At 37.9% G+C, this 15,971-nt stretch overlaps 1 protein-coding gene across 2 annotated transcripts in view; it reads left to right on the top strand.

The window, feature by feature from the left end:
• The window catches only part of casq1b (calsequestrin 1b), a 44,851-nt gene extending 29,964 nt beyond the window's left edge, over positions 1-14,887 (top strand). Inside the window, exons 2-12 of one of the 2 annotated variants that reach the window (XM_033651648.2) lie at positions 4,006-4,038; positions 7,289-7,382; positions 9,351-9,451; positions 9,617-9,728; positions 9,844-9,917; positions 10,046-10,176; positions 11,227-11,272; positions 11,409-11,463; positions 11,580-11,680; positions 11,929-12,003; positions 13,977-14,887. In XM_033651648.2, coding sequence (XP_033507539.2) covers positions 4,006-4,038; positions 7,289-7,382; positions 9,351-9,451; positions 9,617-9,728; positions 9,844-9,917; positions 10,046-10,176; positions 11,227-11,272; positions 11,409-11,463; positions 11,580-11,680; positions 11,929-12,003; positions 13,977-14,282 — 1,128 coding nt within the window. In that variant the 3' untranslated portion in view covers positions 14,283-14,887. The remainder of the gene's footprint in view (positions 1-4,005; positions 4,039-7,288; positions 7,383-9,350; positions 9,452-9,616; positions 9,729-9,843; positions 9,918-10,045; positions 10,177-11,226; positions 11,273-11,408; positions 11,464-11,579; positions 11,681-11,928; positions 12,004-13,976) is intronic. The other variant, XM_033651650.2, reaches the window with a different exon arrangement.
• Positions 14,888-15,971: the final 1,084 nt, after the last annotated feature.

The following is a 15,971-nucleotide window of genomic DNA, read 5'->3' as shown; positions in this document are numbered from 1 at the left end:
TCCATAAATTGCAGATTTTTAAAACATGTTTTCAAAATGGTTGTGTTTCTCTGTAACTTGACACACTTCTGCTTCCAGGCGGTGATTGAAAGAATTCAGAAACATCTAATTATTCAATCACTGGTGCACGCTACACTCAAAATCACTCAACAGTCGTTTGATTTCTTGTGTAAAGCCCTGTTCACACTCTGCTAGCATTACCTCAGGATCTCTGACAATGTTGTACAGCAAAGACAAAGTCTGTTTAATTCAAACTTACTGACCAAATATGATATTTGGAGGTGGTGGACATGACACATAAGATACAAATGTCCTTAGAAAAAGAGGAGCAGAGGATGGGAATATATGCAGAGAAAAACAAAGATAACTTTTTTTTTTTAAACTCAGTATATATGGGAAAAAAATGCTGAGATGCAATTTTGTCAGACGACCTTTGTACTTGAAATATGAAACAGACATGACAAATTTAAGCAAGCTCAAGCAAACCAGGTGTATTAAAAATCAATAACACGAGGTCCTCATGTAATGACAGCCTGGTAACACTTTACTTTAAGTCCTACTGTATTTAGCATTTATAAATAGTATATTAACATTTAGATTTAGTCACATTTAGTCAGATATAAGTTTATACACTTGCATCCATAAGTGGAAGCTACTGTATAAACATATAATGCTTGACAATACAGTAAAACACAGTAATAATTATAACAGAATAATAATATAAGTTAAAATGGCTAAGTGTGCTAAAAGTTATTATTTAATATATGTATACTGTTTAATGTGATGCCATTTTTTTCAACTTATAAAAGTCAATATATGGGCTGCCTTAAAATATTACATTGACTGAATTCAAAAAGACAAGTTGAGGTAATTTTATAATGATTCAACCTTTCTTTTCAAATTCATTCAGAATCAGAATCAGAAATACTTTACTGATCCCCGAGGGGAAATCTTTTGTGTTACAGGTGCACCTTACAAGAGTAGAAAATTAAGTGAAAATCTAAGAAATCTAACAAGATTATTTACAAATATATAGTTCAAATAAACAGGATTATTAACAATAAATAAATAAATAAAATTAAATAAATATATATATATATATGTACATATATATATATATATATATATATATATATATATATACATATATATATATATATATATACATATATATATATACATATATATATGTACATATATATATATATATATATATATATATATATATATATATATATATATGTATATATATATATATACATATATATATATATATACATATATATGTACATGTATATATGTGTACATATATATATATATATATATATATATATATATATATATGTACATATATATATATATATATATATGTACATATATATATATATATATATATATATATATATATATATATATACAGTACAGGCCAAAAGTTTGGACACACCTTCTCATTCAATGCGTTTTCTTTATTTTCATGACTATTTACATTGTAGATTCTCACTGAAGGCATCAAAACTATGAATGAACACATGTGGAGTTATGTACTTAACAAAAAAAAGTTAATTAACTGAAAACATGTTTTATATTCTAGTTTCTTCAAAATAGCCACCCTTTGCTCTGATTACTGCTTTGCACACTCTTGGCATTCTCTCCATGAGCTTCAAGAGGTAGTCACCTGAAATGGTTTTCCAACAGTCTTGAAGGAGTTCCCAGAGGTGTTTAGCACTTGTTGGCCCCTTTGCCTTCACTCTTCGGTCCAGCTCACCCCAAACCATCTCAATTGGGTTCAGGTCCGGTGACTGTGGAGGCCAGGTCATCTGCCGCAGCACTCCATCACTCTCCTTCTTGGTCAAATAGCCCTTACACAGCCTGGAGGTGTGTTTGGGGTCATTGTCCTGTTGAAAAATAAATGATCGTCCAACTAAACGCAAACCGGATGGGATGGCATGTCGCTGCAGGATGCTGTGGTAGCCATGCTGGTTCAGTGTGCCTTCAATTTTGAATAAATCCCCAACAGTGTCACCAGCAAAACACCCCCACACCATCACACCTCCTCCTCCGTGCTTCACAGTGGGAACCAGGCATGTGGAATCCATCCGTTCACCTTTTCTGCGTCTCACAAAGACACGGCGGTTGGAACCAAAGATCTCAAATTTGGACTCATCAGACCAAAGCACAGATTTCCACTGGTCTAATGTCCATTCCTTGTGTTTCTTGGCCCAAACAAATCTCTTCTGCTTGTTGCCTCTCCTTAGCAGTGGTTTCCTAGCAGCTATTTGACCATGAAGGCCTGATTGGCGCAGTCTCCTCTTAACAGTTGTTCTAGAGATGGGTCTGCTGCTAGAACTCTGTGTGGCATTCATCTGGTCTCTGATCTGAGCTGCTGTTAACTTGCGATTTCTGAGGCTGGTGACTTGGATGAACTTATCCTCAGAAGCAGAGGTGACTCTTGGTCTTCCTTTCCTGGGTTGGTCCTCATGTGTGCCAGTTTCGTTGTAGCGCTTGATGGTTTTTGCGACTCCACTTGGGGACACATGTAAAGTTTTTTCAATTTTCCGGACTGACTGACCTTCATTTCTTAAAGTAATGATGGCCACTCGTTTTTCTTTAGTTAGCTGATTGGTTCTTGCCATAATATGAATTTTAACAGTTGTCCAATAGGGCTGTCGGCTGTGTATTAACCTGACTTCTGCACAACACAACTGATGGTCCCAACCCCATTGATAAAGCAAGAAATTCCACTAATTAACCCTGATAAGGCACACCTGTGAAGTGGAAACCATTTCAGGTGACTACCTCTTGAAGCTCATGGAGAGAATGCCAAGAGTGTGCAAAGCAGTAATCAGAGCAAAGGGTGGCTATTTTGAAGAAACTAGAATATAAAACATGTTTTCAGTTATTTCACCTTTTTTTGTTAAGTACATAACTCCACATGTGTTCATTCATAGTTTTGATGCCTTCAGTGAGAATCTACAATGTAAATAGTCATGAAAATAAAGAAAACGCATTGAATGAGAAGGTGTGTCCAAACTTTTGGCCTGTACTGTATATATATATGTACACATATATACATATATATATATATACACATATATATATATATATACACACATATATATATATATATATACACACATATACATATATATATATATATATATATATATATATATATATATATATATATATATATATATATATATATATATATATATATATACACACATATATATATATATATATATATATATATATATATATATATATATATATATATATATATGTACACATATACATGGCGCTCTTGGTTTAAAGATAAAGGCTGAAGGACTGGCAATGAAGTGTGCTTTCAAACCTTTTTTTGAACAGACAACACCACCTAGTTGCTTCAGAGAATAAAGACAGTGGTTCATGAGGCCTCATTTGGCCATCACTAGCTGGAGCCTATCCCAGTTGACACTGGGTGAGAGGCAGGGTACACCCTGGACAGGTCACCAGACTATCACAGGGCTGACACATAGAGACAGACAACCATTCACACTCACATTCACACCTATGGACAATTTAGAGTCACCAATTAACCTGCTTGTCTTTGGACTGTGGGAGGAAGCTGGAGTACCCAGAGAAAACTCACAATGACACAGGGAGAACATGCAAACTCCACACAGAGGGGCTCCCCCACTCTAGGTCTGAACCAGGAACCATGTTATTAACCACAATGTTAACCACTGCATCGTCAACCTAAAATTTTAAGGCAGCCCAAACATTTTTTTTTTTAAAGTTGAAACAAATAGTTTCTTGTTACAGTGCTTAAATGCTTAATACATTGGCTTAAAATCAAGTGCTACCAATGGTGGTTTGTGAATGGGGCTTTAGTTGTCCGATCACAATCTCAGTGTTTAAGTTTGGACCTATTTTGTCTCCTGTGAAGGCCACTCCCATTTGTTGTAAACCTGGAGGCTGTGACTATTGTGCTTTGCCCTAAAGCGTTACCTCTTCTTGCAGTTGATCACAAGTCAAGCAGCAAATATCTTTCAGGTATGTTAAGGTCTGCCTTTTTGTGCCTGTAAAGCTGGGCTGCGAAACACAGATTCTTCTGCCGCTGCGGTATCTGCTGATTGTTCTCTTCCACTCCTTGACTGCAGTTTTGTTAAAAAGCAGATGAAATTACATGAAGCAACAAACCAGACGTCACAGAGAGACTGAACTGCTTTCAGCAGCAGCAGCAGCAGCTTGGGCTGTGCCAGTTTGGGTCTATATTTTCAGTCAGAGTTTTTTTTGTTTGTTTGTTTTTTCAAAATGGCTATCATCTAATCTATTAATCAAACTTTAACATCTATCCACCCGCACACCCAGTCATCTATGCAGCCATCCGTGATAGGAAAGGGTCACGTCACCCAAATCACTTAATTTCCTGACTTACTAGCAATGTCGTAACTTGCAGGTAGAATTTTTGCCATCACCCCATTTCAACAGAAGTGAATTTTATTTCATTTTTGTGGCTCAAAGTATTGATAAATTACTTTAGAGAAACTGAGCACAAGTTGCTCAAATAAACCCATTCACTTCCATTGTACTGTGGTGGGACATCACTCAGAGAAATGTATATCTTAAAGGGATAGTTCAGCATTTTGGGGAAATACGCCTCTTCAGTTTCTTGCAAAAAGTTAGATGATGACTGATACCACGTTCATGTGTGTGCTTTTGATATGAAGCTAAAGACCAGGCACATTGGGAAAGTTTGCCTCACTCTTGCTGACAGAAACCCAACTGCTGATTTTTTCCACCCAACCTTAACCAAGAAATTGACAGCTATAACCATTATGCAGTTAGATTCATTTAGTTTAGTGTCTTAGACTGCTGTTGGAAAGGGACTTCCCATTCTCCCAAAGGTTCAAAATTCCAAAGCCCCATTAGGCCCGGATCACACAGAAAGCGTTTTAGCAGCCGGTGGTGCCTTTTTCTTATTGTTTTTAATGAGAATGAAGCTTTTTGCTTACGGTTTTTACGTTGTAACATGCCTTACGTTTCTGCGCTCTCCAGGCGCCTGGCTTGAGATAAAAAAAACTTCAACTCAGGGCGGAAAAACGCCCCACGTCATCTGTTTTGTTGTCATCTTTTTTCCCATTGTCCAATCGGCGGGTCTTCTGTGGTTGTCACGACAAGTTTACAGTTGGTAAACAATGGAGGAGAAACTGGTGGTAGCGGTTGCTGGATACCCAGAGCTATAAAGTAGTGATGGCCAAATGAAGCCTCATGAACCACTTTCTTTATTTTCTGACCCCATCAGATAGCTGTATTGGAGGCTGAAGGACTGGCAATGAAGTGTGCTTTCAAACATTTTTTTGAACAGACAACACCACCTAGTGGCTTCAGAGAATAAAGACAGTGGTTCCTCATTTGGCCATCACTACTATAAAGCCCAATGATAGACAGCAAGTTGTCAAACTGCCCCTATCCTAAAATATGCCTGGAAATGGCCATCATGGAGGAGAAGCTTCTGGACCAACTGGTGGTACTCCCCATGACCCACCCCCTTTTTAGGGTCTCATGTACCCACGCAGATCTCAGTTTCCCTGTGCCCACCAAACTGTTTACTGACAGCCTCTCACCCTCAACCAGAGCTACAGCAAGTACCCTTAACTTTCGTCCTTGTCTCGCAGCGTTTTCCCGGACGCCACCTAGCACCATTAAACTATAACGGCAACCAGCCATGTATCATGCCGACGTTAAATGACACCTTTTTCCGTTGGTTTTGATGATGCAAGTCACTGCCCAAATGCTGGATTTCAATGACTTTTGAGTGAGAGCGGGCTCCAAATGCAGCTAGGAAATGCCGCAAAGGGTTGCTGATATTACCCAGGTTCAGTGGCTCAAACTCCACTGGATAACTAAAACTAGCTGCAGGGAGTGTGTGTTTTTGGAAAAACTGGACTTTGGAGCGATGGGCATTTGTTTTTCGGATAATGGACTGTCAGAGAAATGGGCTTTCAGCTTTTTTTTTTTTTTGACAAACGGGGTTTCGGAAATTTGGCCTTCGGAACAATAGTATGGTTCCGCGAGAAGTCTGCAGAGAGGGCATCCTGCCAGAAAGGTATTTTTTGATTAAGTTAGGGGAAACAAAATCAAGGTTTGGGTTGAAATTAATAGATTTCGGCCAGAGACGGTTGTCTGGCCCACTAGGCAAACATCCACTATGTGGACATTAAAGCGTATTCCCCAAAATACCAAACTATTCCTTTAAAATATCAACAGATTAAACTATCTGCATGGCTAGACAGAACTAGCAGTGAGAAAATATGTAACTTTTCTGATTTGGGTGAACTTATCCTTTAAAATAAAAGAAACTTTACCCTGAATGGAACCTTTCCCATCAGCTGCTTCATGCCGATTATCTTGCTTTAGTGTTTCAGGGCAAACAGGCCAACACTCCTAACCAGATTACAGAGAAATTGGCCCAGTGTCCAACCATGAGCTAATGTCTCAGGACTCTGGAGACCAAAAGAATGGATGGCATTAAAAACTGCCTGTGAAGAGCAACATAGCACATATGATACCATACAGCAAAAGGTATTTGTGCTGGTGCTTTGAGGCATTTGTCCGCTTATGAATGTTATCTATTTCACAACGCTGCTTTGCAAGGCACTACATAATGCTTTTAACTCCTTTCATTTGGTGTAACCTCACATTTAAAAGGGGCAATCATCCCTTTGCAAGACTAAAGCAGTCAAACAGAAAGCAAATGTAAACTGGAAAACAGTTGTATATGCTCACAACTGTGAAAAATACAGTTTATTATTGCTTGTATATTTATGTATGCGCATGTATGCAGCAGCTTTACTTTTGCAAAGTGTGAGCTCCTCTTCTTTCCACCACACCTGTTGCAGCGTCTCTTCCCCCACGACATAGTTGGCTCAAGTTCTGCCCCTCTTGTTCTTCTGGAAACCCCGCTGTCTGTGCTCCTCTCATGCCAGCTATGGGGGCTGTCAATTGTTGGCTTCGGTTTCACTCCGATTTAGAAAGTGCAAGGCAGCAATCCAAAGCTTTTGCTTTTAACGCCTTGAAATTAAGATGAAATGTCAAGGGGTTACTCGTGTAAATGAAGCTGAAAGTATGTTTTCAGTGGAGTTCTGAGATTAGGGAATGTCTATTACGGACAGATAAGTGGATCGCTAACATCAGTCGGAGATAGAACAAGAATACATGTGATACTAAATACAACTTTCTCTTTATCCCCCTCACTCCTCCACTTCTCTCTGTCTCTCTCTGTCTGTGTCTCTCTGTCCAGCTTGCAGCTCAAGTTCTGGGCGATTTTGACGATGAGGACATTGGATTCGGCCTGGTGGATGAAAAGAAGGACTCTGCTGTTGCCAAGAAGCTTGGTAAGCTTGCCAATCGGTGACAGAGACCTTGCTGGTGAAAACATAACCTAATTGTGGGTGACACCAACAGAAAGAAGAACGCTGGCTCAGTGTAAATCAGCTCATTCCTTCACCACTTTTCTCATGGTTTCTCCCAGGGCTGATTAAGTGCTACTCAGCAGTTCCTGCAGATTTAACAAGTACTTCTTTATACCAGTAAATAACAAAGAGCTGAATAAACTATAACTGTCTCCAGTCATACAGTCAGTGTTCAATTAGGATGTATGGGGCCAGATTTAATGTACACTTAAAGTACACCTGTTCAGTGTTACTCCATAATCACTAATGAATAAATAAACACATAACTGACAAAACAAAAGCAAGTTTCACTCAAGATCTAAGTGTAAGTAACAACAAATGGGATTCAAACTGTAGTAGGGGAGTGATAGACAATATATGAAACAAGCCTGCCCTCAAGTGTTGACCAAAGATATTACAGCTGCTTTGTGACAACAGGTGCTGCAGCTGTAAACTCCAAATCATGGGCAGTATTTACTATGTGTAAGAAAAATTAGGTATATAAATATGTTAAATATTGTCATATTTAATACTATGCTAATGTGCTTATATATATATTTTTATAATACACATAGTTCCTTTTGATTGACTGGTTTGACCCAGGGAAAATTGCAATAGTAATCATTCAAGGTTTATTGTGATTAGTGATGGCCAAATCAAGCCTCATGAACCACTTCCTTTATTTTCTGACCCCACCAGATGGCGCTCTTGGTTTAAATATAAAGGCTGAAGGACTGGCAATGAAGTGTGCTTTCAAACCTTTGTTGAACAGACAGCGCCATCTAGTGGCTTCAGAAAATAAAGACAGTGGTTCATGAGGCCTCATTTGGCTATCACTAATTGTGATCTCTTGGGACAACCAAATAACATATTAAAAGTATACCATAATAAACTTAGTGGATCAAGGTACATTCAGGGCCTGAAATTTGGGGCCATTATGTCACAGCATCACACAAAGAAGTTCATAGCTCTGCTTCTGAACATGATATTTTCATATAATTTATGTGTAAGCATTAGTTTTTTTAGGATGTTGTTTCACAATAATAATCCTTTCTTTATATCCTTAATTATTAAGGATATAAAGACAGATTTTTTTTTTTTAACCCTTTGAAACCTGGAGTGACGTCACATTTCTTGTGCTGCTTTAGACGTGTTTTGCAAGTATTTAAATCTTTGAATCCTAAGCAAATTGGTGCAGTAACTTTAAAAAACATGTGAAAAACGGCAGTGAGCAACTTGGTAAGAAATGTTCCACAAAGTGCAAAAAAAATTTGAATTAATACAATTATTTAAGAAGGAAAAAAAACTAGGAAAAAAAGAAAAAATCTAGGGAAAAATTATATTTATAATTATTATTACATTTTAAAAATATGCTAAAGAATTATTTTAATTTTTAAGCACTATTTCCAGGTCATTTCCCTATTTTTATTTCCCTTTTTTAAAAATAATTTTCTTGTTTTTAATTCTTTTTTTTTTTTTTTTTACTAATTTCTTGCTAATTTATTCTGTCATTTCTCCTTTTGATGCTCATTGCCTTCCTCCCATGTTTAAAAAAAAAATCAAGACATTTGCTCAGGTCTTAAAGGGTTATTAAATAAGCTGACTGTTATTAATATATGGAGAAGGGATGGGAATAAATACATTTGTACTTCCTCCCACTCCTTTATGGACATGTAAATCAAATCATGTTATTTTCAGTTTTCATGCTTCCCTTAGTAACCTGTTTTTTTCACGTCTGTCTACCACTGTGTAACTATTCTGTTTATTTGCTACATACATGTTCTAAATAAACTGCTACCAACTAATTAAATAACTAAGCGTCTTCTATATAAGCCGGCAAATATATGTAAAGTCCTGTATCTCTATTATCTGTTATGAATATTGCTTACCGCTGCAACTTTCTCTTGTCAGGTCTGGATGAGGTGGAGAGCATCTACATCTTTGCCGACAATGAGATCATTGAGTACGATGGAGAGCTGGCCTCCGACACCCTGGTCGAGTTCCTCTATGATGTAAGTCGCTCGGATAGTGCCAAGTACTGTGGTTTAATTCAGACTATGTTTCTGTGATAACTTATACATGATAGATTTACTGAGCCCAAAGCAACAAACTGCCTCATACCGCTTGTGGAATTATGTCACTCAGATATCAGGACTGACATAAATAACTCTTGCCAGGTGATTGAAGACCCTGTGGAGATCATCGACAACGATCGTGAGCTGAAGGGTTTCCACAACATGGATGAGGTCATCAAGCTGGTTGGCTATTTCAAGAGCGAGAAATCCCCTCGTAGGTGGAGGATGATGATCTGAAGACTCAAACATATCACATGCAATTGCTCTTTAAATCAACTTTTCACACAAATAAAGTTTATATTGTGTTTTCTCTTATGTTTCCCACCCAGACTTCATTGAATACGATGATGCCGCTGAGGAGTTCCACCCCTTCGTCAAATTCTTTGCCACATTTGATCCCAAGGTTTAAATTATTTGTTTGAATATTTTGACTGAATTTACATGTTGTAGCATCTACTCATGTTACGCATGTTTGCCAAAATACATTTTTGAATTGTCTTTTAATTGTCATATAAATGAATATCATTTCAGATTGCCAAGAAGCTGAAGCTGAAGATGAATGAAGTTGACTTCTATGAGCCCTTCATGGAGGAACCCGACACCATTCCAGGAAAGCCCTACATCGAGTCCGAGCTCGTTGAATACATTGAACAGCATGACAGGTGAGACCCTGTGTGATACTAAAATAACACTAATAACATTTAATCCTTTTTAGGTTACATAATTTCAGTGGTGGACTGAAATCAAGTACATTGTACATAAATGTTTTGAGGTACTATACCATGCTACTATCTACCACTACATTTGGGAGGAAATATTGTACTTTTTACTGCACTACTACTGCACAGGCCCAAAAACCACTTTGTTATAGTTGGGAAAAGATCATGTTTTGGCTTATAATATAAGATTTTGGGGGCATAATCCCAGCAGGAAAAGCAGCAATGTCTTGGTAAAAATGCTGCAAAACAGCTATGATTGGAGTCTATAAAGCCAATATAAAACAAATTGCTACAAAACACCCATGTTTGGAAGCTAAAAAGCAGATGGAACAACATGGATAGGTTACAATATAACACCCACTTGTGAAAGCTTAAAAGCTAATGAGAAAACATGGTTGGGTCACTGCAAAACACCAATGTTTGAAGCCTAAAAGCTGACAGGTTGCTACAAAACACCCAGGTTTGGAGCCTAATAAGCTGATGGAAAAACACTGATGAGCTGCAGGAAAATACATAGGTTTGAAGCCATACAAGCTGACAGGTTGTTACAAAACACCTGCTTTTGATCCTAAAAAAAAGTGGAAAAACACAGACAGGTTGCTACAAAACACCCATGTTTAAACCCTAAAAAGCTGACAGGTTGCTACAAAACACCTTAGTTTGGAGCCTAAAAGCCGTTGCAAAAACACTGATGGGTTGCAACAAAACAACCAAGTGTGAGACCTAAAACACAACTTTCTTTTCCCGTTTGTTCGTTTCTCCATTTTCCTCTGGCAAACGGGCTGAATGATGCCAGTCCTAAAACCACATTCTGTGTAAACATAACCAGATCTTGACCATAGAGGTGGCAGATGAGAAAACACTCAAACACACAAATTAGTAATTTTTTTGAATGTATATATGGGCAAAAAGCACAATATTTTATTCAATAAGTATTTTCCTATAAGTTTTTGGAGTGTAACAAGTACTTTTCCTTATGCTTTAATGTTTCAGGCCCACTCTGAGGAAGCTTGAGCCTCACAGCATGTATGAGATTTGGGTAAGAGATCTTTTTTTCTTATCTGATGAAAAAAAACAACATTTTTTTTAGCTGTATTCATGATTTCTATCCATAAAAACTTACATTTCTTATCAGTCAATCTAGAACAGTCTTATATACCTTTTTGTGTTCACAGGAGGATGACATTGATGGAGAGCACATTGTTGCCTTTGCAGAGGAAGATGACCCAGGTACATTCAACCTTTATTTACAATTCTAGCATTGATGTAATCCACATAGAGATCAGTTTGACAATCAAATATGAAGCTAATATTTTAGGGTACCTGACATTTGAACTTTTCTTTAGACGGTTTTGAATTCCTGGAAATCCTGAAGGAGGTGGCACGCGAGAACACTGACAACCCCAACCTCAGCATCATCTGGATCGACCCTGACAACTTCCCCCTGGTAGGAATACCCCACACTTAAACTGTGCATCTATATACTTCAAAATCATTGATGCTGTTCATCTTATAGTTGTCTTGTGTTTCTTGTAACTGCTTTAAAAAATAGAATCTAGTTATTTTCAAATCTCCTAAAAAATAGGTTTACCATGTCCAAAATGATCATTGTGAAAACATAAAAACAACTGCTCTGAATGTCATTCATATTTGTATCAGGATAAGCCTAACCATCTGTCTGTATTTCTCTTCCAGCTGGTGCCTTACTGGGAGAAGACCTTCCGCATTGACCTCTCTTCACCTCATATTGGTGTGGTTGATGTTGAAGACGTAAGCAACTTCTCTCAAACCTAGGATTAAAACTGATTTCAGGTTGTTTGGAATGTTGCTCAGTACAGCAAAAACTTCCCATCTCAAGATATTTTGTGAAGTAATTGTTAGACATGTTCAAGTATTTCAAGTTTTCTTGAAGTGGCAAGTGACTACTAATACTGATCCTTGATCCTACTGATCACCATGGCATTTAAGTCTTGCAGATTCTGTGCCAAACATCCGATTGAAAAAGTTGAGCAAAATGCTCAAGCAACTATAAACTATTCAACTATTTGACACAGTACAAAAACACTACAAACAATCCAATCCAATCAAGATTTAATTATCCTTTCGAGCCCAGCCGCCCTCTCATTAGAATACGTGTCATCGGGCATTTAAACATGTGAGGACATTGTCACGTTGCATACTGTTTATACCTGAAGACGCCCCACTCGCCAGCAAGCATAACCTTTTCTACCTAAACCAAACTTCAATCAAAAAAGACCAAACTAAGCATACAGGCAAAAAGCGTTCTCTGTCTGAACATAGCACATGGGGATCCACCGATACTGGCAGTGTAACTCCTATAACTGTACATCCATGGACTTCCTGCAGAGAAATACTCTATTAGTTCTGGGTATGTAGTTTTTGAACAGAGACCTGGGGGCCGAGAGAATAAGAGGATATTACCCTGCGTATTAGGAGTCTGAGTCTGAGAAAAAATAACTTAATTCACTGGGCTGACTGGTGACAACTTTTAAGGTGAAACGTTAACATGTAATGTTACTCAATGTTTGAGGTGACGTGAATCAATCCCCACACCTTAAATTTCACTGTGACAACTTTGACCACTACTTTAGTTTTTATTGTCTCTCTTGGATGACAGACACTTTTAGTAATGAGTGGATCTTAAAGCATTTAAAAACAATAATATTAATTTCAACTGGGTTATGTTAACTGCATATATTGTAGTCCTCACTCGGAGAAAAAAAAAAAAAGCGCTGTGGAGCATTGTTCCTGTGGGCTCCGGCCGGCTCAGTTTGCCTGAGAAGGACTAAATGCAGAAACCCACTATTTTGAAATATCCCAATGAGAACAACTCTGTCTGTTCTATTTTTTTTTTTCTGAAAATGTCGGTGTGCAGCCTCATTGGCTGGAAATGGAGGAAATACAGTGAGTGCTGGATGGAGCAGTGAGTGACAACAACCCTGTCCACATTTAAGAACACTGGTTGTGGTGGAAACACTTAAAGGACCTAGGGTCTAGGTACCATGTCTGAAGGGTTCACTTTTGGTTCCAGAGGTACCATACCGAAAGTGTTTGGTGGAAACAGGGTCGAAATCAGTGGTTCCCAACTGGTCCAGCCACGTACTCCAGATTTCTCCACAGTCATTTTTAATTTTTTATTCAACCTTTATTTAACCAGGAAGATCCCATTGAGATTAACAACCTCTTTTCAAGGGAGACCTGGCCAAGATAGGCAGCAGCAAGTACAATACACAGTTACAAATTACACAGATAAAACACAAACAAATAAAGAAAAAAGTATTAAATTTATAAGCTGATTATGAAAAACAAGTACATGTAGTGGAGTTGGCCTCAAGTATTCTCAGTTTGGATTTAAAGGCGCTCAAAGAAATTAACCCTGTTAGTTTCCAGTCATTTTGTAACATATTCCATGCTAAAGACCCAACCCAGTTTTATCCTCAGCTTCTTCACGTCATTAGTTCAAGGTCCACGCTGTTTAATATATTCAGTGTCATACTTGCTCCATGTTGTGGAGCTAGTTTGTTGTCTCTGTTAGCTGTCTGTTATTCTTTCACTCTACTACAGGAAATGGCACTTCAAAATAAAAGCTTGTGCTTAAAATTCACTGTACTTCAACAATAAAGTGTATTTTATATATTTCACCCCATTTTTTGAGCTGTAAATTGGGCATTGTAAATAATTTTAGCATTTTGTAAATATCTATGTGTGCCTATCGTTGGCAGGCCGACAGCGTCTGGATGGAAATGGACGACCAGGATGACATGCCCACAGCTGACGAGCTTGAGCAGTGGATTGAGGACGTTCTGTCTGGAAAGATCGATCCAGATGATGATGATGAGGAGGAGGACGATGACGATGACGACGACGACGATGATGACGATGATGACGACGATGACGATGATGATGACGACGATGATGACGACGATGAAGATGATGACGAGGATGATGATGACGATGACGATGATGACGATGATGATGATGATGACGACGACGATGACGACGATGACGATGATGACGACGATGAATAAATGTTTACCACCATCCTACACTTCACTATAATTTAGCCAGAAATGGCAAAACCCAAAAGTAGCACCAGTTTTTTTTCTAACATCTTGCAGCAAACACACTTTGTGTCCGTTTGCTTCCTGTATGGTTTCCTGTAAGGGACAAACACATGAACCTATGGGAAACTTTACTGTCAGTAAGGGAAGGAGATTTTTTAAAGAAGCAGAGGATTTGCATCTCTGTTGACGATGGGGGTTGCAGCTTAAAATGTTCTATGTCCTTTGTTACTGTATTAAAATATGCTCACATCTCTCCTCTGAGCTTCACAGTGAATGTGAGCAGCTAACAGAGGCTGCATTTTCTACCTAATGTCACACACCGGGGTTCAGCCCTTTCTCATTTCTCCATTTTACTGTAATCCTGTTTCAAGGACATGTTTTCTACTTGACGAAGAGAAGAAACAAACTCTTTCTTGAATTATTTATAAAGAGAGTAAATCTAAACTCACTGGACAGTCTTAAGATTATAACAATCTTGGAAAACTATGAAGATACTGGGAAATAAAGAAATTACAAAATAAATTGTTTCTGCTCTCATATTAAAAATAAAAGACAAAAATATTTAAAAACCTGTTTGGTGTTGTCATTGCTATATTTATGTATGTGGTCTACAGGCAATGAGGTTTAAGCACATATTTAAATGTGTTGTATTTTTCAGTTATTACATGTAATTAATATACAATGCCATAAGACATTTGACTAGCCTTGTGAGAAGGGTCCAAACACCCAACAGCTTACCCAGCAAACATCAGGGCTCTGACAGGTAGCTGAGTACCAGAGAAGATGCCAAACAGTGTTGCACTTTGTTTTTTTGCTCCTTGACCTTAAAGATCTCTCTTGAACCCCAACCAAGGGTGCTTTCAGACCTAGAGTTGTCTTGCTTTGGTCCGAATCAGGGACTAATTCTGTTACAAAGTTTTTCATTTTTCAAAGAATTTCCATGCAGGAAAAGTTTTTGGGGACATAACAATCAGATGTCATTGAGAAGTAAACAAAAGGGCCTAAACTATGCATTGGAGGGATATATTCATCATTTTATTGTTGAGAAGCTCGATGAAAAGCTTAAATTACAAGCCAAAATGTATAGGTCACAGTGTACGCTTGTGAACCGCTTCTTGTTGCCGTCACCATCAAAGACAGCAAGTTAAAGTGCCACTGAAGTGAAGGTTTTTGGCTCAGAATATGAGAAAAGGATAACGGCCTTTTTACCATCTTTACCAAGAGTGTCTCTCCATTAGTTTGGTGCTACAGTATTTACACTGAATCATTCAGCATAACGTTTGCCAACCTTTGTTTTCTCTGCGATTACAGATAAGTTAATGAAGCTAAGCTCCAGAAGTTAACGTTAGCTTAACTAGAGCCCTTTGGACAACAGCTAACAATGATGTACGATCACCAAAGTACAAAACTAGAAAAAAATAGGCTAATGAACTCCCAGCAAACAAGGTGACATGATGAACATCGCAGCTAGGAGCTAACGTTAGGCTAACTTTAGCTAACGTTAGCTAGAGATGTTAAAGATAACTTTATATTTCTTTCCAGCATAGTGACAATATGTTGCCTCAAACACGATGTTGTCTTTCCTTAAAACAAATGTAGACATCCTTGGTAATCTTAATTCACGTTGAGTTGATGTTGTGGTCTAACGTTACC

This window comes from Epinephelus lanceolatus, chromosome 22 (genome assembly GCF_041903045.1).
Source record: "Epinephelus lanceolatus isolate andai-2023 chromosome 22, ASM4190304v1, whole genome shotgun sequence".
Taxonomy (NCBI): Eukaryota; Metazoa; Chordata; class Actinopteri; order Perciformes; family Serranidae; genus Epinephelus; species Epinephelus lanceolatus.
The sequence above is the reverse complement of the archived record's forward strand: the minus strand, read 5'-3'. Positions and strand labels throughout refer to the sequence as shown.